This window comes from Corvus hawaiiensis, chromosome 6 (genome assembly GCF_020740725.1).
Source record: "Corvus hawaiiensis isolate bCorHaw1 chromosome 6, bCorHaw1.pri.cur, whole genome shotgun sequence".
NCBI lineage: Eukaryota > Metazoa > Chordata > Aves > Passeriformes > Corvidae > Corvus > Corvus hawaiiensis.
Genome location: NC_063218.1, coordinates 17,182,069 through 17,205,496, shown reverse-complemented (window position 1 = coordinate 17,205,496; position 23,428 = coordinate 17,182,069). Strand labels below are relative to the sequence as shown.

General features: G+C 42.2%; 2 protein-coding genes across 2 annotated transcripts in view; one reads left to right on the top strand and one right to left on the bottom strand.

Annotated features, from left to right (window-relative positions):
• The first annotated feature begins 5,749 nt into the window (after nucleotides 1-5,749).
• On the top strand, nucleotides 5,750-14,440 carry PSMC1 (proteasome 26S subunit, ATPase 1). The gene is made up of 11 exons (XM_048306475.1): nucleotides 5,750-5,819; nucleotides 6,193-6,246; nucleotides 7,086-7,182; nucleotides 7,578-7,702; nucleotides 8,186-8,371; nucleotides 8,566-8,694; nucleotides 9,596-9,692; nucleotides 9,884-10,073; nucleotides 11,111-11,262; nucleotides 13,273-13,427; nucleotides 14,142-14,440. The coding sequence occupies exons 1-11, from the start codon at nucleotides 5,817-5,819 to the stop codon at nucleotides 14,274-14,276; spliced, it is 1,323 nt and encodes a 440-aa protein (XP_048162432.1). The 5' UTR covers nucleotides 5,750-5,816; the 3' UTR covers nucleotides 14,277-14,440.
• Nucleotides 14,441-17,360: 2,920 nt separating this feature from the next.
• NRDE2 (NRDE-2, necessary for RNA interference, domain containing) overlaps nucleotides 17,361-23,428 on the bottom strand; it is a 28,777-nt gene continuing 22,709 nt past the window's right edge. Inside the window, exons 12-14 of the mRNA XM_048306474.1 lie at nucleotides 22,171-22,309; nucleotides 18,691-18,762; nucleotides 17,361-18,038 (exon numbers count right to left, since the gene is read on the bottom strand). Coding sequence (XP_048162431.1) covers nucleotides 17,913-18,038; nucleotides 18,691-18,762; nucleotides 22,171-22,309 — 337 coding nt within the window. The 3' untranslated portion in view covers nucleotides 17,361-17,912. The remainder of the gene's footprint in view (nucleotides 18,039-18,690; nucleotides 18,763-22,170; nucleotides 22,310-23,428) is intronic.

The following is a 23,428-nucleotide window of genomic DNA, read 5'->3' as shown; positions in this document are numbered from 1 at the left end:
ATGCTGTCAAGACAATTAATTTTTAGTATACCTAAACATTGCTCTAATGTGGTTGCTGCCAAGAAATAAAATTTCACAACAGTAAACTATGCATAAATATGTTTAGGAATATAATAAATGCCAACTAAGATTGTGTAAATGGAGGATGGCATATCCAAGAACATGAAGTTCATCCAGATTACTTCTAGCCATGCAGAAAATGTAGTTTTCAAATTGTTTGGGGAGTAAGAGTGTAAGGACTCCTCCTCTATTTTAGCATCTCCTTTCCAATGCACAGTAGAATCTGTCCACCTTGGCAATTGCTTCAATTTGAGTAGCAGAAGAATCTCACTGGAGTCTTTGGTTTCACTGGTGAGAACATGCATTGCTGTTTTAGGGGGATAAGCTCGTGGCTGCAGCCCTTACCCTCTACTCTGCTACCGCCTCTTGGTGCTAATTCACAACCATGAAGCTGCACTAAAGCTGGGCATCCCTCTGGGCTCTCCAGTGAAACGAGGAATTAGCAAACTGCCTTCATTTCCTGTTTCATTTCTTCCCTTGGGCAGCAGCCTGGCCAGCACATGCAAGGAAACAAAGGCAGGGCGAGAGCTCTTGGTGCCTGGGGATGCAGCAGAGTCACTGCATACCAGAGGAGGCTGAAGCTGCTGACATCCGCACTGGGAGCAAGGCACAGAACACCAGGAAGGCATAAGGACCACAGCCCTTCACAGCTGAGAAACACAGCACGATGTCAAGGAAGACCAGAGAACTTATGACTGATGATTCAAGTCATGAAACATCAGGTGAATCTTTCCTAAGGGAATGCCATCTTTGTGAATACCCAATAATTCACATCAAAGGGGTTTTAGCTAAGAGACATTGATGTAGTTAGGGCTGAAGCTTATTGGCTTCCACTCCTTTTTGAAAATGAATTGGCTCAAATGTACAGTACAGATTTCAGGAAAAACACTGGAGGTGAAAGTGACATTCCTATTTTTAAAATCATATTTGAATCTTGGTGATGGGAGAAGGAGGAAGCAATCATGTTGCCTGGTATCAGGCATTTATTTGAGCACCTTAATTTTAAAAAGTCATGTCCCTAGTTCCATGGACAGACAACGTAAAGTAAAAGACCCTTCCAGAAGGTGAGAAGCCTTAGTCTGAGTTGTTTCTGTGAGGAGCCTACAAGAATTAGTATTCTGCTAATAATTATCCTTCACATTGTTACTTGCCAATTAGTAAGTGGTAGGAATACCTTCCACTTCTAAACTGTTCGAATAACTTGTAAGCAGCAGAGAAGCTTAATAGTTAATTTGGTACTTTGACACATTCACACTTAAAAAAAAATCCAAATGGTCCTTAAACCCCTGCATTTTTATTCATTTATTGAAGGTGATGTAAGTTCAAAGCCCATTTATGAAAAGAGGGAGTCCAAATTGCAGCTTTTGAAAATGCAACCCACTATATGTAGCTGCAATAGCAAGATTAATATTTTTCTGATCTGTAGGTTTATTTCATTTTATGCAAACATAAAAAGCTCTAGGCAGCTAGACATATACTAAGAAAGACAAATCAACATCAGCAACATAAGCAATCCTAGTAATTTCCTGTATGTGCAAAGGGAAAATAAACCTCTTTATGTCCTAATCCCAAGACCAATATTCCCCCAGCCCTCAGCTGCCCTCTTCCTCCACAGAGGCCTGGGAACAGAGCTGGGGGCTTTACAATATGCCTAAAAGATCAGCAGTAAGCTTACTGCAGAATAAAGAAGACGGGTAGAAAACACTAGCTAAAAACAAAGTGCAAAAAACCCCACCCTCTCTGAACAAGTCTTGGTATTTTTTGATACGAAGAGCTTTTAGATGCCCCTGAGGCTATGTTCATCTTTAACAAACAAGGACTGTGTGTTCCTTCCTGTTACCCCTGCTCACTCTTTTGGGTTTTTTTTTCTAGTAAGCATAACCCTAGAAATCAGAGGCAGTTGGATCATTAAACATATTTATTGTTTAAAGTTCCTAATTTGACATTATCTGTACTCTGAAACCGAACCAAAATTCTGGATGTGCAAAGTTAAGGCAAGCAGCCAGGTGAGAGAACCACATTTCTATTTCATTTCCCGTTTGCCAGCACTATTCACCCCAAGAACTGAAAGCCATTAACCAGATCACCCCAAACACAGTATTTCCCTGCTGTGGTTCATGTTTTCTGTCACAGCTGTTCCATAGTATGCCTTTAAGTGAACGAGCTGGGAAACAATCTTGACAACATCATTTTACTATTGCTGCCATATTTATAATTTCATAATTTCCTAATACTTATAAAAACTACAAAACCAGATAGGCTGTCACAGATTTGTCTTGTCAGCTCATAAATGGAAAGTTCAGCTTTTACATTCATCCTACACCTTTACCATTTAGGTCAGTTTACGCCATAATCCTCTCAGTTAAAATGGCTGCAAAGCTACACGGCACTAAAATCAGGCTTTTCTAAGAAAAAAGTGACAAGAATTCTCTCTCATAACTAGAACTACCAATTACTGGTATAATCTGAAATAAGTATGGGTATGTCTGAGTCTAAAGGGAAGTTAAGGTGAGGAAAAATTGCATGATGGAAAGAATGTTCTAGCATCTTTACACTGTAAGGTTAAAAGAAATACAGATGCAATTCTGTAAGACTGTAAACTCCAAAAAATGAATGTTATTAAAGCAAAGAACACCTGTTGTATTTAATTTCATTTCAATGTCCTTAAAAGTTACAGAACAGCTGATACTGTAACAAAAAGGCAGGTAATTCATAAAATGATAAAAACAATAGAAAACTCAAATTAAATCCACAGTGCACAACAGTAACCCTTGTGAAAAAATGGAACCAAACCAAAGTAAATTATCAAAACCTCACACCTTTCTACACAGCTCAGCCAGTTACATTAATAATTAATAACGTTCCCTACTCAGACAGGAATTCTAGAGAAAGTGTGAAAGAAAAACAATATCAAAGCAAAGCAAAACAATCCCACATCCTACTGACTGCTGTGAACTGAAGCGTCCTTTCACAAATGCTCTGATCTTTACACTGAAAACAGTGATGGATGCAAATATAATCTATATGCTGGTTAACTGGGTGAGAGCAGGCTGTAAGTATTTTTAGACTATGCCCTCATCTTGACTGTAACTTTCTGCTGATAGTGATGCTCTTTTCAGCCCAAAGCAGCGAAGTATCTGAAGATCCCCCAGGAGGAGGCAGGAGCTTTGGTTCTGGCAGGCAGGCACAGAGCAGCTGCTGTGGCCCCGCACAAGGACGGGACCTCTGGTGCAAAGAAGTGGTGTAAATCAGGCTTGGCCCAAAAGTGGCTTTCATCCGGGATTGGGCACGTTGCTTGAGTTCAGTCTGAGCTTTACTTTTGAAAATGTCAAAAGCAGACACTGAAAGTTTCTGCTGCATTTCCCCAGGAATACCACAGACCAGTAGAACTCATTGTAGGTATGAAAGTTATGTTTTTCTGGAGGGAGGGATTTCCGGAAAATTTTACCCGTGTTCTTAAAGTGCTGCCCACAAGAAAAACAATTCTTACAGCACACACAAAAATAATATGTTTTTATATTGACTAGCTGATACAAGAGGTGGAAGGAAGGATCAGGTCTAGGAAAAAAACCCCTGTAACTTCAAATATAAGGCATGAAGATTTGCCACTCTTCTTCAGTTCTGTGCCCCTGACATCCCCACACACCCACGCCCTCTCACCGACACCGCGGGGTCACGGCGCCCCTCACACACACACCCACACCCCCTTTACACCCTCACACACACACACACCCACACCCACACCCACACCCTTACACCCTCACACACACACCCACACCCCCTTTACACCCTCACACACACACCCCCCCACCCTTACACCCTCACACACACACCCACACCCTTACACCCTCACACACACACCCACACCCCCTTTACACCCTCACACACACCCCCCCCACCCTTACACCCTCACACACACACCCACACCCTTACACCCTCACACACACACCCCCCACCCTTACACCCTCACACACACACCCACACCCTTACACCCTCACACACACACCCCCCACCCTTACACCCTCACACACACACCCACACCCTTACACCCTCACACACACACCCCCCACCCTTACACCCTCACACCCACACCCACACCCCCTTTACACCCTCACACACCCACACCCTTACACCCTCACACACACACCCCCCACCCTTACACCCTCACACACACACCCACACCCCCTTTACACCCTCACACACACACCCCCCCACCCTTACACCCTCACACACACACCCACACCCTTACACCCTCACACACACACCCACACCCCCTTTACACCCTCACACACACCCCCCCCACCCTTACACCCTCACACACACCCCCACACCCTTACACCCTCACACACACACCCACACCCTTACACCCTCACACACACTCCCCCCACCCTTACACCCTCACACACACCCCCACACCCTTACACCCTCACACCCACACCCACACCCCCTTTACACCCTCACACACACACCCACACCCTTACACCCTCACACCCACACCCACACCCCCTTTACACCCTCACACACACACCCCCCCACCCTTACACCCTCACACCCACACCCACACCCCCTTTACACCCTCACACACACACCCACACCCCCTTTACACCCTCACACACGCACCCCCACCCTTACACCCTCACACACACCCCCACACCCTTACACCCTCACACACACACCCCCACCCTTACACCCTCACACACACCCCCCCCACCCTTACACCCTCACACACACACCCACACCCCCTTTACACCCTCACACACACACCCACACCCCCTTTACACCCTCACACACACACCCACACCCTTACACCCTCACACACACACCCCCACACCCTTACACCCACACACACACACCCACACCCCCTTTACACCCTCACACACACACCCACACCCTTACACCCTCACACACACACCCACACCCCCTTTACACCCTCACACACACACCCACACCCTTACACCCTCACACCCACACCCACACCCCCTTTACACCCTCACACACACACCCCCCCACCCTTACACCCTCACACCCACACCCACACCCCCTTTACACCCTCACACACACACCCACACCCCCTTTACACCCTCACACACGCACCCCCACCCTTACACCCTCACACACACCCCCACACCCTTACACCCTCACACACACACCCCCACCCTTACACCCTCACACACACCCCCCCCACCCTTACACCCTCACACACACACCCACACCCTTACACCCTCACACACACACCCACACCCCCTTTACACCCTCACACACACACCCACACCCCCTTTACACCCTCACACACACACCCCCACCCTTACACCCTCACACACACACCCCTACCCTTACACCCTCACACACACCCCCCCCACCCTTACACCCTCACACACACACCCCCCACCCTTACACCCTCACACACACACCCACACCCCCTTTACACCCTCACACACACCCACACCCTTACACCCTCACACACACACACACACCCTTACACCCTCACACACACACCCACACCCCCTTTACACCCTCACACACACACCCACACCCTTACACCCTCTCACCGACACCGCGGGGTCACGGCGCCCCTCACACACACACCGCGGGCACATGGCGCCCTCTGTCGGCCGCTGCCGGCACCACAGGCGCGCGGCTGCCGGGGACCCGCGCTCGGCCCCGCCCGCTCGCTTGTCCCTCGCCGCTGCCCGTAGTGACGCGGCCGCCGTGGCCCGTAGCGTTGCGGTGCGGGGCGCTTCCGGGCGGTCGCGGCGATGGTGAGAGCGGCCCCGGCAGCCCCGGCCCGGGACGGCACCGAGCGCGGCCTCGGGGGGGCACAGCGCGGCTCTGCTTGCGGCGCCCAACGGGACCCCCTTCAGGCTCCGCCGCCAGCGCCCGGCGTTTTGCGGAGTCACCGCCGGCGCCTCCAGGCCGCGGCCCGGCGAGGGGGGGAGCGCGGGCGGTGGGGCCGGGCCGGGCGGGACACTTCTTTTTATTTTTGGACAATAAGTTGGAATATGTTATCGCTTTGTTTAGATAGGAGAAATCCAGTTATGGGATTTCTGTACGTGGAATTGCCCATAGGCTTCTCGATTTATAGAACTGTACACATATTTAGGGTTTTTCGTTTGTTTTTTACCTTTTGTCTAGGGTCAAAGTCAGAGTGGTGGACATGGTCCTGGTGGTAGCAAGAAGGATGACAAGGTAACTGAAACCCAAATAAATACTTACAGAATGAACTACAAGTGTGTTGCTTTGGAGCCTGGCTGCAATAAGCTTTTTTAATTTACTTTTTTTGGTTATTCTTGTATTTGGAACTGCATAAAATTACACTCTTGCTGGTTCTGATGAATGTCTTTACTGGGTGCACATTGGGGAAAACAGTTGTTGTTCATAAATAGAAAAGGGAGCTTAAGAAAATCTGAAATTTTTTGACGGTGACATGTTTTTTTAAAAAAATAGAAGTATAAATGTGTCAGGGTTAGGAAAGACTAGTTGCCTTCAAGCTGTCACTAAAGGAACTGTTATTGGCTTGAAAGTGATACCACACAATGATCTGCAATAGGTCTGTACTTCACATTGTGGGACATCAGAGGCCTCTCTGGTCTTATTTGGAGCTGGAAGTACAGTGTACACAGCAAGCAGTGTCTAGGCTGGGAAACTGAATGTGTGTTACTTACTGATTAGAGTGCAGCAGAAGGGTGGAGATTCAATATTTTCCTTATTGTCTCATCTATTCGTTTTGTTTGTGATTTACTTCAGTCTTGAGCCTTCCATGGTCTATACTCCCTGAAAACTGGCAGAAGTCTAAATTAGAAAGAGGGGTGTAAAATAAGCAGGAGAAGAAATTCTTCAACTTTCCTGAGAAACAAGAGTCATATTTCTTTTGGGCTTCTCGCTACAGATCATAAGGAGAAAGTTTTGTTATGAAGTCTTTCACCTTGAGCTCTCTTTTAGTCTGTGCACTTAACACCTGTGTGTGTTGTTTCTTTGTTATTATCCTGATTTCTTTGTCTTCTTATGGAATTCTTTTTATGAATAAGGATAAGAAGAAGAAATATGAACCTCCAGTTCCTACCAGAGTGGGGAAAAAGAAGAAGAAGACTAAGGGACCAGATGCTGCCAGCAAACTCCCCCTGGGTAAGCATTCTTCCTCCCCTGCAGAGCTGCGGACTATCCGTTTTTTGGGAAGTGCAGAGCTCTTCTCTCCTCAAGATCTGGCTCTGTGGAGGTCACTGACACAAAGTCAAATATAGTTTTATTTTTAATTAACGTAGAAAAGCCCTCCATAGAATGAAGATTATTGTTTTGCAAGATGTAGCCCCTGAATTCCCAGGTAAGAGAGAGAGAGAAATTAAACTGAGGAAGAATGCAAGGGAAACATTAAATCTGTTTTTCACCTGGAATTACAGTGGTAAAAGTAAGGTAGAAGTTACTGTGAGGAAAATAAAGCAGGATTTCTAGTAATGAATTAGTGATTAGTTGGTACCATGTCAAACTTGCTCTAAAATACTGTGATTCTGCTTTGGTTACAGTGACTCCTCACACACAGTGCAGACTCAAGTTGTTGAAATTGGAGAGAATTAAAGATTACCTCTTAATGGAGGAAGAATTTATCAGAAATCAAGAACAGATGAAACCTTTGGAAGAAAAACAAGAGGTGAGGTTTGAATGAACTGTTACTTCTAATGTTACAGGAAATGCTCTTAATTAATGTGAACTACTTCATACCAAAGCAGTGGAAATAAAGTGCCATCAGTGTGCAAGTTGATGCAAACATATCAGGTTTATCGCAATTCCTCATTATTTGGCTAAATTGTTTTAGACCAAGCACAGATCACTACAGATGAAGCCACATGAGTTTTCATTTTCTTAATGCTCTATCAAAGTGCAGCTCCCAGATACCCATCAACAGTGAAAGAAGATTCTAGTTATTTACATCCATATAAATAGTGTCTATAGGGTAGGACTAAAATAGTAGTGGATTTTGTTACTGACCTCTGCTGTTACGCCTTTTGGGGCAGTGAAACAACAATAAGAAAGACTGGTTCTGCTATGTTGTGTCTGAGTTGTTGAGCCAGTGTTGTACAAGAATGTTTTGGCTGTGTTGTTCAGTTGTTTCTTGGATTCTTCTTGACAACAGGAAGAACGATCCAAGGTGGATGATCTGAGAGGAACACCGATGTCGGTGGGTACCTTGGAGGAGATCATTGATGACAACCACGCAATTGTGTCCACATCAGTGGGATCAGAACACTATGTCAGTATTCTGTCTTTTGTGGACAAGGACCTGCTAGAGCCAGGCTGCTCTGTTTTGCTAAATCATAAGGTGAGTTGTTTTTATAAAATGAAGTTTCTTGCAAGTTCTTGTACTGTTTTAACTGGTCTTTTTTTTTCTGAAGACCACAGGAGAGAGAATGCTGTTTATTTCACACACCTAAATAGGCGGTCATAGGGATGAGACTTCAGCTTGTATTAATAATCCTGCTTGCCTTCTTTGACAACTCTTAATTCTTGAATTAGGTTCATGCTGTGATAGGAGTTCTGATGGATGACACAGACCCTTTAGTGACTGTGATGAAAGTAGAGAAAGCTCCTCAAGAAACGTATGCTGACATTGGTGGCCTTGACAACCAAATTCAAGAAATCAAGGTACTCAGTTGTACTCATTTACAAATGTAGCTGTTGTGCTAGGAGCTAAGGGAAACAGCAGGACTGGCTGCTGTTCCTGTAGTGGTGTCCTTTGTCTTTCTGTGGGGCATTTCTTCATTAGAGTTCACTTGGCAGACCTGTGGACCTCAGTCTTTTAAGTGGGTCACCAGAGGCTGTGTGCACAAGAACCTTTCACAGTCGCTCAGGAACCCATAGAGCCCAGCGCTCATAAAATCTCTCTAATAGCTTATTACTTTGCAACATGTAGAGTTTCAATTGTTGTAAGATGAAAGTTAAATTGTAAAAACTGAAGAGGTTATTTTGAGTGTCTGATGCTGTGCAGTCTAAAGATTTAGTCTCTGATGGAGATTGATGGGGGTTTTTTTGCATTTGTTTGTTGTTTGGTTGGGGTGGGTTGGGTTGGTTGGTTTCTTCCCTACCAGCAGAACTCTATCGGAACCTTGCTAAAACTTGACCCTATTTTTCTGAGTAGGGGTCTAAAAACACAAATGCTCTTAAAATACTGATCTGTAGTATCTGGTAAGTCTTTATAGAAAGCATCTTTTCATAAAGGGTTCCCTGGCCCCAAGGTCATCCATGAGTGTTTGGGGTTCAGGGTTCTAAATTTGGGATGATGCACTGAGGATGGAGGAGGGGGAACATTCACTGCCGCTCTACCACACATCAAGTGGAAACAATAGGAAGACCTGTGCAGATAGAGTAATTGTCTGCCTTTGAAATGGATGCACCAGAAAGCTGTGCTTTTTAAGGTCTGGCTTGAAATCAGTTAGGTTCTTTTTGCCTTTACTGCTTTCATTATTGCTGTTCTGAAGATCCCTGTAGATCTTTGTTGGAGACCACTCACTCTTATAAAAACACGTTTGTGTTTCTTACGCTGCAGGAGTCTGTGGAGCTTCCTCTCACCCACCCTGAATATTATGAAGAGATGGGTATAAAGCCACCCAAAGGAGTCATTCTGTATGGCCCACCTGGGACAGGTATTTTACAGTTATTTAACACTTGTGCTGAGATAACGCAAGTAAAATAATTTACACTTTGTTAGTATTTAAAGCATTGCCAAGTCTGTCACAAATTTCATACAACTGTTTTGTTAAGGCACTTTTTTCCTTCTCTTTTTCTTTCCTTTCTCTGCAAACTAATTACAATGTTTCTTTCCAACTGAAAACAGGCAAAACTTTACTCGCCAAAGCAGTGGCAAACCAAACTTCAGCAACCTTCCTGAGAGTGGTTGGTTCGGAGCTCATCCAGAAGTACCTGGGTGACGGCCCCAAGCTCGTGCGCGAGCTGTTCCGTGTGGCTGAGGAGCACGCCCCATCCATCGTCTTCATTGATGAAATTGATGCCATCGGTACAAAGAGGTGCAGTTGTGAGCTCCGCTTCACACATAGGGATTGCCAGCACAACCAAAGCTTTACTAGAAACACTTCTTTTGCAACTGTACTGAGACAGTTTCTTTGCTCTGCTGCCATTTGCATATACTGTTTTGATGTAAGCATTTGTAACAAGTAACACTTCAGATAATTTCCATGGAAACACAATATATCACAGCCTTTTCATACTAAATAGACATGACCAGAGACAACCTCTGTTGTCTTGCTACATGGCAGAATCTCTAAGAGAGAGTGTCAAAACCAGAGACACTGTGTATATGGGGTCCTCTAGCTGCAAGTCCATATACAGTAATTGGCTTTAGTAATCCAACAGTAAAGCAGAATATTTAATATAGAATATATCCATTTGTTGTTTCCCTCTCGAGTAGGTGACTAAATACTTATGCTCTGAGAGGATTTTACAGAAAGTTACAGTGTATGTCATGGAGAAGCATTGCTTGTGCCACACTAAACTCTTGTTCAGCCCATATCCAAACTGTATTACTTCAAAAATTCTTTAGGCTTGTTGGAACTGTCTAATGCAAATAGTCTTTAAAGTAGTCAGTGTTCTTTAAATAAATAAAAAGGTGTTCATACATGTTTACTACATGGCAACTAGCTCGAAGTGCCAGTATAAGCCCAAAGTGCCACTAGCCCAAAGTACCAGCTGCTGCCTTATGTATGGATGTCTGTGCTTTTAAGAATTAAGTTTTTCCCTTTTTTATGTTAACTTTATTAGGTGGGGAAAAGATATTTCCAAATAAATAGCAAACATAGAAAAAGAACAGATTTCCTTCACATGATGGCTGTTACATTCCCCAACTACAAAAATAGTTCAGTGTCTCTTTACTTCCCTAGGTGTCACATGATTCTGAAAACCTGCATTTTGTTTATATGGATAAACATTAATTTTTTTTTAAATCTCTTACGGATGTTTACAGACAAAATACTTTTCTCCCCCTTTTGTTTATACCTTTTTGGCAGTTACATAGTGCTTTTTCTGACTATGCTTTTTTTTCTTCAAGGTATGACTCAAATTCAGGGGGTGAGAGAGAGATCCAGCGCACGATGTTGGAGCTGCTGAACCAGCTGGATGGGTTTGACTCTCGGGGGGATGTTAAAGTTATCATGGCTACAAACAGAATAGAAACACTGGACCCAGCTTTAATTAGACCAGGTAAGGGACTTCCCTGCTGTGTATGCTTAAGCCACTTTTTGTGTGAAAGGACTTGTCTTAACTTGACAAACACAGGCTGGTAAAAAGACTGCAAGTTTGTCCTTATTCACCTTCTCATGTATGCTGCTGCATCTGTTAAAATCAGAACCCATTCACAAGATTCTAAATAGGAAAAAAATCTTTGGGAGAGAAGAAACTTGTTAATTTCTTTACATATACATAAGCAATTTGAATATTCTTCTTTTCTATTAAGATGGCACAGCCATTTTAAGTAATTATTAAGGGAGGCTGTGTGCAGCAGCAGCACACCTGCAGCAGCTGGGGAAGGCAGGGCAGCACCACCTGTGTTTTGGGAGTGAGAGCCTAAGCCTCACCAGAGACAGCCTGGATTCTGGTGCAAGGAATGCAGGCTGCTCCTTACTGACCTGGCACACTCCTGCCATTTGGGGGATGAGTGAGGGAGATGCGTGTGTTACATATTGAGCAAGCCCCCAGGTAGTATTTCCAAATGACCACTAAAAATGTACCAAGGCACAGTATGTCTGTGGTGTCTGTTAAATTGGAAGGTAGAAAACAACACAGAGATCAATGGAATAAGCTGAAATACTTCCATGGTATGAAGTTGCTGAGGTGTGTGTTTGGTCTGGTTTTGTCATCATTTAGCTTTAGACCCTTCAGGTCAGACCTAGTGCTGTTAGAATACAGAGGAGATAATACTATGCCAGTATTGAAAGAGAGCTAAGATGATCTGGAAGTTGTTGGAAGGAAGCTTCCTACACCTGTGTATCAGGTATTTAAATTACAACTACTGCTGAAGCAACCAGGGCACTTAGAGCAGCTCGATGGACTGATTTACCATTGTCTGGATTTATGATAATCTGGATTGTGTTATGAGGTACCATCACCCTCTTCAGAAAAGGCATTGTAAAGAAAAAAAGGAGGGATCTGAAGATGGAAAACACATTTTAAAAGATTGTTCAGTTGAAACAACAGGTACCAGAACATGCAGAGTCCCTACTGACACAGAGGAAACAGCAAGTAGCAACTTCCAACTATTTTTGCAAAACCTTTCTTCCTCAGTTTGGTTTTGGTTTTGTTTGTTTTTTAGGTTTTTTTTAATAGGGCGAGTTATTGAAGTTGGCACAGTGATTTATCTTCTCTGTGTGCGTATGCAGCAGAAAATTAAAGTTCAGAGCTAAATGTAAGCTAAGTGTAGAATAAAATATATTACAAGAACCTAAGTGTTTCTTTAACACTTCCCTGTACTGAGACAGTGCAATTTTTTGTATTTATATACGACTCAAGGAAGGTTTCTCATGTTTCCCAGGTGAGGGGTCTCTTCCCTGCAATGACAGGCTGTTTCAGCAGCATGGTATCTTTCAGCTTCAGTAACTTCCTGTTCATTGCAAATAGTCTGACCTCACTTTCTACTCCAAGTCATGATCATTGTGGCAGGAAGAATCATAGAACTGTTTAAGTTGGAAAGAACCTTTCAGATCATTGAGTCCACCCATTAAGCTAACATGGCCAAGTCCACCACTAAGCCATGTCTCCAGGTGCCACTTCTACACCTCTTTTGAGCACTTTCAGGGATGGTGATTTCACCACTTCCCTGGGTGGCCTGTTCAAATACTTGACAAACCTTTCCATGAAGAAATTTTTCCTAATATCCAACCTAAACCGCCCCATGTGAACTTAAGGCCATTTTCTCTTGACCTGTTTCCTCGGTGAAAAGACCAACCCCCACCTGGCTACAACCTCCTTCCAGGTAGTTGTAGAGGGTGATAAGGTCATCCCTGAGCTCCCTTTTCTCCAGACTAAACATCCCCAGATATTCCTTCCGATGTTCCTCATGTGACTTGTGCTCCAGACCCTCCACCAGCTCCATTGCCCTTCTCTGGACATGCTGCAGCTTAGCAGTTACTGTCAGTCAAACCCGTCAGGTGTTCTTCCTGCTCTTTCCAATGGCTGCATGCAAAAAATCCAAGACTGAATTTTTCTTTTGCACAGGACGTATTGATAGGAAAATAGAGTTCCCTCTACCTGATGAGAAGACGAAGAAACGAATCTTTCAGATTCACACAAGTAGGATGACGTTGGCAGATGATGTGACTTTGGATGAGCTGATTATGGCAAAAGATGATCTCAGTGGTGCAGATATTAAGGTCAGTGCACATCACCATTGTTTATACTTCAATGCAAAAATCAAATCTCATTTTTGCTGCATCTTTTTATTTGCTCTGCTTTACAAATGGGAAATCATCAAAATCCTAATTGTGAGGTAGCTTGTGGTGGTAAGAGTATGTACCTGTGTTATCTGAATATGAAATTTTAAAGTAGCAAAGTAGAAACTCTAAGGAGAATATGGACTCTTGTGCGAGGTATCTTAAACGTTACTTAAGATAGTGCAGGGTAAGTAGCATTTTTAGGGACTAGGCTGCAAGCAGATAAAAATGTAACTGTTTATTAGGAAGCTTCAGCCATACCCAGTCTGCTCTTTTTAAATCCGATAGAGGCCTTGCTACAGTTACCACACTCTTGAGCTCAAACCAAGATGACACAACCCTCACATCCCTGTAGAAAGATCACACAGCTGGGCATGTCTTTCCTTGCACAGGGGAAATTACTGTTGTTACAAAGCTGCCTTTCTGTCAGGGATGTGTAACTCTTGACTACTTCTGTCCTTTTGGACACACTCATCTGCTTTTATCCAGCCTGCTTCAGTTCTACAGAACAGTATCAAACTTAAGAACGTAGATCTTGTTAACACTCCTCACTTCTACAGTTACCAGAGCAGTAGGAAGATGCAGGTGCCTTTGAGGGTGTAGCTTGAAGGGGGTGCAAAGAACCTGTAACTATTCTTGCTTTCTGTGTTGCAGGCAATTTGTACAGAAGCTGGATTGATGGCTTTGAGGGAACGGAGAATGAAAGTAACAAATGAAGATTTCAAAAAGTCTAAAGAGAACGTTCTCTATAAAAAGCAAGAGGGAACCCCTGAGGGACTGTATCTTTAAGTCATCTGTCTCTTTGGGAACTATACAGAACTCTCTGTGTTGATGAGAGTCTTGTAAAACCACACAGCTAGTTTGCATTCATGAACAGGTTGAAAGCTGGTGGGCTGTGAGTTTTCAGTCAGTGTAACTCTTCACCTCCCAATAAAACATTTATTTGAATTGAACCGTTTTGGTGGCAAAGTCCTGCTGTTTACATGGAACTGTTGTATTCTCTGACTTACTTTCAAGAACAAATGCTGGTGCCCCAAGAGTGCTTGTCTCAGCGACCCACACCACATGGGGCAGGGAGCAGTGCAGGTGCCCCAACTCTCCTGAGGCATGGCAGTCTGTTACAACTACTCTAGAATTGCTGTTGTTCTTGATTACCTTCTTTTATCTTTTTTTAGGGGCTAACTAGGACAAGTCACTTTTAAGTAACCTCATTGTCATCAGTCATTTATACACAAAAATCAACAAGTGTGCAACCCTGAGTAACACTGAGTACCCCTCAGTGTTATATATAGGTATATATATATATAGGTACCCATCTCTAGCACTTGCAGCTTTTAAGAGAGAAAGATGGATGCTCATTAGTAATCTTACCTTAAACATCAAAACATGTTTGGATAGGGTACTTGTAAGATTATAAATTTGTTTTTCCCAAAAAGGTTACAGTTCATTATGTAAGTATCCAAGCTAGAGAATGTCTCTGAAAGGAACCAACATAGGAGCACCATGCTGCCCAAGGCAGGACATGTGTGCTCATAAGGCACCAGCCCCAGTGCTAGAGGTGCCAGGTCTGTCATGCAGCAGATGTGCACAGAGAAACTCTTAACTACACATCCCATGCTTGGTGTTCTACAGCATAACCTTGAATTCTTCCCCTCTACACAAATCTGTGCAGCTCCATTCCCATGGGGGCTGGATGTGTGTTGGCTCAGCAGCTGTAGTCATGCATACACTCCTTATGAAGTATCCTGGGTAGTACACTTCTGTAAAGGGTTTGTCAGGTTCTAATTAATTTCCAAATGTTGTACGTGTGATCTTTAATGTTTATACAAAAGTTCCACATGCAAACCAGTTATGCAACATGCAGTCTTTGTTCTGGGAAATTTCTGTGGGAGCAAACACAGACCAGTAACAGACAGTGGAGAGTTATACCCAGAGCAATGCCTTTGCTTACTGCCAGTGCTCCAACAACAGTGGTAGCAGCAGGGCCAAGGGATTCTGTTTTTCTGTGTAAAAATTATGTAGCCCATTGTTAAAAATGAACCCTACAGATGAATGGAGCCCTTTATTTAATCTGGATGACAGAAACCCTGAAATAGAATTGTTTTTCATCTGGAGCTAGAAAAACAAGTTTTATTACCCATTCTTACAAACCTTAGGAGATCTCTGTTCTTGGAAAGGTCACAAAAAGCTAGGGATTTTGTTGCACTTTCTAATCATGGCAGTTGATCTCATCATTGCTCGAGGGTGAAGAGCTTTATGACGTGTGGCAAGCAAGGCACTTCTTATTTGGGACAGGGCTGTTACTGCTGGCTCAAAGCAACAGCCACAAAGAGGTGGGTTCAGCTCCCTGAAGAGCAGCTGCACTGCATTAAATGAACCCAAGGACTCTGTTCTAGTACCCTGTCTGCCACCACGGGAACTGAAAAACATACACGTTTGAAAATTCAGTTCTTAAGCTTTTGCAGCAGAATTACTTCTACCACTTGGACCAAAGTTTCTGAACTTGAACATCAAGACAAAAGTAATAAATATCAGGAGAAAGTGAACAGCAAGTATATTCCCCACAAGGACAGGAAAGCTACTGGAGTCTGAATTAAAAAGCAGGACTTGCTCCAGGAAGCCTCTGACCATTCAAATGAAGGAAACAGCCCAGCTGCTGCTTTGGGAGAAACTGTGCAAAGGAAAGGACTTGGGACAGGATGCATGGAAGAAAAAAGTGATGGATACAGAAGTCATCACTGGAAGTTTTCCAATGTGATTGGAAAGAGAGCTAGTTAATCTCATCTAGGCTACTTGTCCCACAAAAGGTTGGACCAGATGATCTTTCCCTCCCAACCTGGGCAGCAGCACAATCAAGCCTCTCCCTTCTCCATGGCCCTTTCAGGGCTTTAGAGGAAATGGCATTCTGCTGTGATGGGAAAGCATAAACAAACACAGGCATAATTTGTCATGTTACTGTTCAGGGTACAGAGTAACTTCTACCTCCAATTCAGGAGTTCTGTCATTTTTGTAGGAAGTATAGATTTTAAAAATAAACTATATATTTTTCACAAAGTCTAATCAATTACTTTCACAGCAAAACCAGCATCACTTGTAACTACATCAATATTATAAGGCTCTTCAGAAGTGCTGTAATATCATTTAAAATTATATACATTCCCTGCAATATTTAAAAAAATTTTAGAAAGGAATAAATGAAATGCAGCCTGAACTAAAACGTATTGTATCTTGTATCATGGTGGCAAACCGAAGCCAGAAGTTGTACGTCTTTGTCCAGACATAGTTTCATGTGTAACCAGATCTCACCTGCTGGATGATCCCAATTGCTTTAGTGCTGCTAGTGACAATTAGTTTTCTCATGAAAAGCCTCTGAAGCAGTTTTGGGTATTCAGTGGCTGCACGTATGCTTGTTTCAGATGAAAATCCAGTTTCTTAGCTAAACAGTCCTTTCCATATTTCAGCATATTCTGTTTTACAAAATAAATGTATAACATAATTGTATCTAAATTGTTACCACATTTCGTATTACTTCTCTAGGAGCTTGCTTAAAGTCTCCTGGAATATAAACTGCTTTTTAAACAATCATAGAAGACTGGGCCTTCTTTGATGAGAATCAAGTACAGATCAAACCTCCACTTCTCTTACGACAATTGCCTGGATTTGGGTCAAAGGCAAGTAATCAATTACAAAAATTTGTTTAGAAGTGAGCTGCTCAGAGATGCATTACGGACACATTTTCATTTTTAATACACTCAGAGTTCTATTAAATTAAAAAATGAAAAACAAGTTACTTTTGAATTTTCAAATATTCAGGTATACTTTTCATAAATATTTATATTAAAATAGTCATCTGTCAAAGCACAGCAAAACAGGTGCCTGCTCAAACAAAAAATTTACTTTTTACTCACAGTGTATATACAGATTGTAATGTACAGATGTAATGGCTGTTTGACTGGGTAGTTACCAGGCATACCAAGCTGAAGGAAATTACTGAAGTCTGCCAACTGGAGGACAATGGAGCATCCATTTGGCAGATGTTTATTTCCTGTGCTGCTCACCAAGTCATAGCTGGCATGTACTGAACCTCTTCTGAACCCTAGGGAATGTAATTTCAAACAACAGAATAAGAAATGCAGGCAACTTTCAACAGGAGGCTATTTAAAGAGGGTATCCTTCTGTGGGAGTCAGCAATACTTCAGAGAAATGGATCCATTACTGTAGGCAAATTGCAGTTCTTGATTCCAGAATACTTGCAGGTAGAACTCCATTTTGATAGGAATTTATATAAAAGATTTAACAACAACAAAAAAATATCAAGTACATAGTACCCAAGTCCCAACAGAGTTCCTGGATGAAAAAAGATGGATCTAACTGTTAGCTCTGGAAGTAGCCTCTGTACTTTTTCTGCTCTGCTACAATCTTCTTTTAAATCTCTAGTAGCAGATCCAGCTCTTCCATAGGTACCCGCACTCTCAATTCTTTTTCAGTCATTAGATCGAGCGTCTCTTGCAGATCATCAGGGAAATACTCTACAGCATCCATATAAAGTACCTGGAAAGACAACAAGAACATTTTCTGTGCAACCTTTCCAGCAAGAAACACAGTATAAATATGTGAACAGCAACAACTCTGTAGCAAGAACATAAATATTCTTATATAAGTATTCTTTAAAGTAATACAAACAGGATTAGTACTCTAAAGTGACAGCCAAGTAGATGTTTAAGCAAGTCTTTTCCAACTCTTACTAAATAACTTCATTCAAAAAGATAAAATGGAGGTCAAGAGGCACTGGAGCATTTGCAGCACATACAGACATTACCTGAGGAGTTGCAGGTTCTCCTAAATAATTTTATATATTATTACATAAATAATTTTTTATTTGGCTGTGTATTTCTGATACTACCATGCTCATGACAAAAGTCTGAAAGGCTCAGTCATTTCTAGATCACACAGGATTTACTACTGCTGTGCCTCAATGCAACACCTGCCTGTCCTGAAACACAAACAGCACTGACTACTGACCCTGTTTCCATTTAAGATGCATCTCTTACTTGCAGAAAATCCTAATATTACTTCCTCAGAAACCTCTCCTTTCATTTGCATCTAAGTCCTTACAACAACTACTAAAGATTAACTTTTTTTTCAAATACAGAACTTCAAAAATTAAAGTATGATGACAAGTTTACCTGTTTTCTGTGCTTACCTTTGCCCAAGGACAGTTTTGAAGGGCTTTATAAAACAACCCTTTACTTTTTTCTTTTTTTCCTAGTGAAGCCTGTGTGATAAAAAAATGTTCATACTTTAGTGCAGTAATAGCTGAAATATTGAAACAATTACTTTTGAGAGAAAGAAATGATTGCTGAAAAGCTCAGTGTTCTTCTGTTGTGAACTCCTTTTTACTATACACTGTGGTAGCTATGCAATTTGTCAGGTTACACTCCTCTGACATCTTAAAGGAGTTTCAGGGCTTTACTTTAAAGACAAGTAGGAGAACAAGGACTCACAGAAAGAGCCTCTGCTGAGTATTTCAGTTCAAGTCAGTGCCTTTGCCTAGATTTGACAGTAATACTCAGCAGTGCAAATCGTGTACATACGTGTTCTTACTCAGCAGCAGTTTGGTACAGCTGAACTTCCTTCCATACAAAAATGGATATGAAAAATTAGCAACTGTCTGGAAGGAGTTAAAACTTGTTCCTCAAAGCACCCATTTAACTATGTGATACAAGTACAGAGCACACAGCTATCATGAAGTTTAGAAAGAGAAAGGCAGCAGAGGTCAGAGTACTGAACAGTCCCTTAGCTTCAGTCATCCCAGTTACAGGTAGAAATAATTACAATCTCCTGTGAAGAAATATTTTGAATTGAGATACTTTAAAGAACACTTAACAAATGGGTTTTTACAGCAAAACAAAAAAACCCCACTAATTTCAGAATACTGAAAATACACTAAATATTTTGTGATATTTGGAGAAGTCTTTCATAATGAGTTTATGTTTTCTTCTATTCTGACTACATCAGTACTGCTGCTAAAAATCAAAAGGTTCCCTTGTCAGTTCTTGAAATTTAGGAACTCTTTTGCAGCTCTGCAAAGAGCTTTCAGTAGTGTCCTGCCTCTGCCTTTTTCACAGAATTGCAGCGGTTGGAAGGAAGCTCTGGAGACCATCTGCTCCAAGCCCTCTGCTCAAAGCAGGATCAGCAAAAGCAGGCTGCTCAGAACCACATCCCGTTGGGTTTTGAGTATCTTCATGGTTGGAGACTACATAACCTCTGGGACAATCTATTCCAGTGTTTCATCACCCTCCCAGTAAAAAGCTTTTTCTCATGTCTGAATGGAATTTTACATATTTAATCTTGTGGCTATTGCCTCTTGTCTTGTCACGAGGCAGCACTGAGAAGATTCTGGCTGTCTTCACACCCTCTTATGAGGTATTTCCATACTTTGACAGTATCTTCCAGGAGCCTTCATTTCTCCAAGATGAATGACTGCAAATCCCCAGCCTCTCCCTGTATGACACATGCTCCAACCCCTCATTCATTTTAATGGTTCTCGGCTATTCAAAAGGAGCCTGGACAGACCAAGAGCAGAACATGGTGCTTTGGCCACTCCTCTTGATTTTTATCAGCTGCAAACTTGCTGATGGTACAGACTCTCATCATCCAGATCATTACTGACGATGTTAAAGGGCACTGGTCCCAGTATCAATCCCTGGGGTACAGCACCAGTGGCTGGCCTGCAGCAGAGTTCATACTGCTGACTACAAGCCTTTGAGCCTGGCAGTTCAGCCAGAGTCCAGCCCATATCACTGTCCACAACCTATGTTTCATCAGCAAAGAGAAAACAGAGAGATCTACAGAACTTAGTGTAATACTGAACAATCACAAGTTCTTCTATGACTATATCTGAAAATTTTAATATTTCTAATTGATTTTGCTTCTCTAAACAATGTTATTCCAAGCTATTACTGTAACAGTATTTTCCTCCATCTTATTAGCATCTAGTAAATACTCCTTGTTGTTCTTGTGAAAAGGTATCTTCCACAAATGAAGCACTAGTGATAAAATACATAATGGGCGATCTTTAGCATTTATGCATACTGGGGTGTCATTATTAGTTTGTAAAGAATAGCAGTAATTCAGTTGTACATTCCTACAAAGAAAGTTGTATAAAATATTTACAAGCAAGTATTTGTGTAGAAATGGTTACAATTAACAGTCTCATGCAAGAGGTCTTCTCAAACACAAAACAAGATCTCTCCTTCCCCTGCCTCCTCTGTATTTCACAGCCTTCTGGATCCCCCTCTGACAACTCATTACACCAGGGGATGTGAACAGAGGAGTAACACTGGGAAATGAAAGTCATTACCGTAGTGTTTTCATCTTCCATATTGTACTTTGGAGAAGCCAGAAAACCAAGATAGCAAAGCCGACTATATGATTTTATTTATGTACTTCCATGGGGAATTATGGAAGAAACAAATATTATTGCTTTTTAGCATTGAACTGCAACACCAGTTAACAGAACTTTTACATGCAGCTTTTAAGTTTCAAAAGACTGTCAAAATTGAAGGCAAGTTATAGAAGCTATAGCTATGTTCTGCCTACCATGCATTTATTTTGCATGTGGACTGAACCTCAAGTGTTGAGGGAGCTGGCAGATGTCACTGAGAGGTCACTCTTGACAATCTTTGACTGATCACAGCAACTGGGAGAAGCACCCAAAGACTGAAGAAAGTAAAACATCACTCCTGCTTTCAAGAAGAGGAAAAAGGAGTATGCAGTGAACTACAGGCTGGTCAGCCTCACCTTGTGCCCTGGGAAGGTAGCAGAGCAGCTAACCCTGGAAACTATTTCCAGGCACGTGAGTGAAAAGAAACTCAGCAGCAGACTGTGAATTCACTCAAGCTCATGACAGACCAACTCAATAAACTGCCATGATTAAATGACTGGCCTGGTGGATAAGGGGAGAGCAGTGGACATTGTCTGTCTGGACTTCAGTAAGGCCTTTGATACTGTCTCCTGTAAGAGCCTCCTAAATAAGCAGTTGACAAAAGAACTGGATGCACAGACAGTGAGAAAACTGTCACAAAGTCTGGGCCCAGAGGGTGGTGATCCATGGATCAAGTCTAGTTGCAGGTCAGTGACTAGCAGTACCCTGGGGGACACTAATTGGGACCAATCTCATTTAACAGCTTCATTAATGATCTGGCTAATGGTGCAGAGTACACTCTCAGCAATCCTGCAGATGACACAAAACTGAGAGGAGTGGCTGATACACCCAAGGGTCACGTTGCCATCCAGAAGGGATCACAATGGAATGAAGAAATCAGCTGACAGGAACTTCGAAGTTCAACAGGAAGTGCAAATTCCTTCACCAATATATGCTAGGGTCTACTCCACTGGCAAGCAGCTTGACATCTATTGATATGACATACTTTTTATCTGTGTAAGATGACAGACACAATGTCTGCATCTGTATTAAGACTACACTGTCAGAAGCTATTACTCCTAATCCACGTGAATTACCTTTTCCTTAATGTTCCCAACAATTAGGAGCAGTACAATTCAAATATATCACCTTGCAAATCACAGAAGCATGGCAGCATTTAGTATTCATTTTCCTAAGCAGTATTCCAGCCGTGCTTGTGAGAATTCCAAAACAAAACAAAACTGATACTCTTCTTACCATAAAGTTCAAATACATTCTCCACAGCAGTGGACAATGGGTACCATTTTCACTCTGAACTGCATGTTCAAATAGAGCTACAATCCGATTTGTTAATCCAGTTTCAGGAATAGTACAGTGTATTTCACCAACATCTGCCCTGAAACACAGAGGAGAGAAGAAACAACAGTCCTTTAAACCTAAGCCAAGGGACCACATCCAGGTAAGAAGGGGTAAAGAACAATGTACTGTCTGTTCACAGCACCGTATATAGCCAGGCTTTGGTAATTCATGCTATGAACTCAATGTTATAAACCAGATTTTTAGAACTTGCTAATGAAATCAACACATTTCTAAATAGGAAAATTAGGGAAAAAATATAAATTAATATTTTTTGAAAATTCATGTAGCATGTTCAAAAATCATTTATCTTTGAACATGATAATCCACTATCATATGATCTTAAAACGTCTTAGTCTACCTCCAAGATCATTCTAAGCTTGGCACAGCAGCTCAAAAGAAATTCAAGTCTGGATCAGCACATCTGCTTCTGGTGCCCAGGCAAGTTTGTTCAAATTTACCCCTCACTTTTATAAGGCCATACATTGGTCTTCGATCAAGGTCAAAATTACAACTCTGGATTTCAACCACAATTACAACAGTAATTTTCACCCAGAGATTCAAATCCCCTAAGTTCCAGGCAGAACACAAAAGAAGGTATGTAGTTTTCACCAAAGCACTGATTTCCTTCTACAGTTGATACGGACTGGCTTACTTTTGATGCTTGAGCTTGAAGAAAAAGACTGGAGCACTGATGGCAACATCACTTGCCTGTGTATGTTCTCTTAGCCTGTCAGCTTGTTCCACTCCCCATTAACATTTGGCTCCTAAGCTGTCTCTTTTTCTCATGTGCCTTTCAAGTAATTTTCCCTCTCATCTTAACCTTTGCCATAAGGGAATATTATGTAACCTACTCTGCATGTAGTCAAACATTTGAAGCCTTGTACCTAACATTGACTTACGAACGTTCCTGTTTTACCCTTCATGTTCATTTTTTCATCTGAATTCCATGCACTTAAGCAGAAATACAAACCAGAATATGAAATAGTCAGACATAGCACAGACATTTTCTTATTTTGTCACAACATCACAAAACATTAGTTTTATGCATGACTGACAGGCCACTTGTCTCCCTGCTGCAGTAGTTCAGCTCTGCTCTTGCAACACCCAACTTATTCCTTATAAATATAATGTATAGGAAAGGCTTTACTAGCAGTGA

Bases quoted from the DNA above. Each gene is read 5' to 3' on its own strand.
- PSMC1 (XM_048306475.1), top strand. The intron at 9,693-9,883 runs GTATTTTACAGT...AACTGAAAACAG, and splicing joins GTATGGCCCACCTGGGACAG to GCAAAACTTTACTCGCCAAA. The intron at 11,263-13,272 runs GTAAGGGACTTC...TCTTTTGCACAG, and splicing joins CCCAGCTTTAATTAGACCAG to GACGTATTGATAGGAAAATA.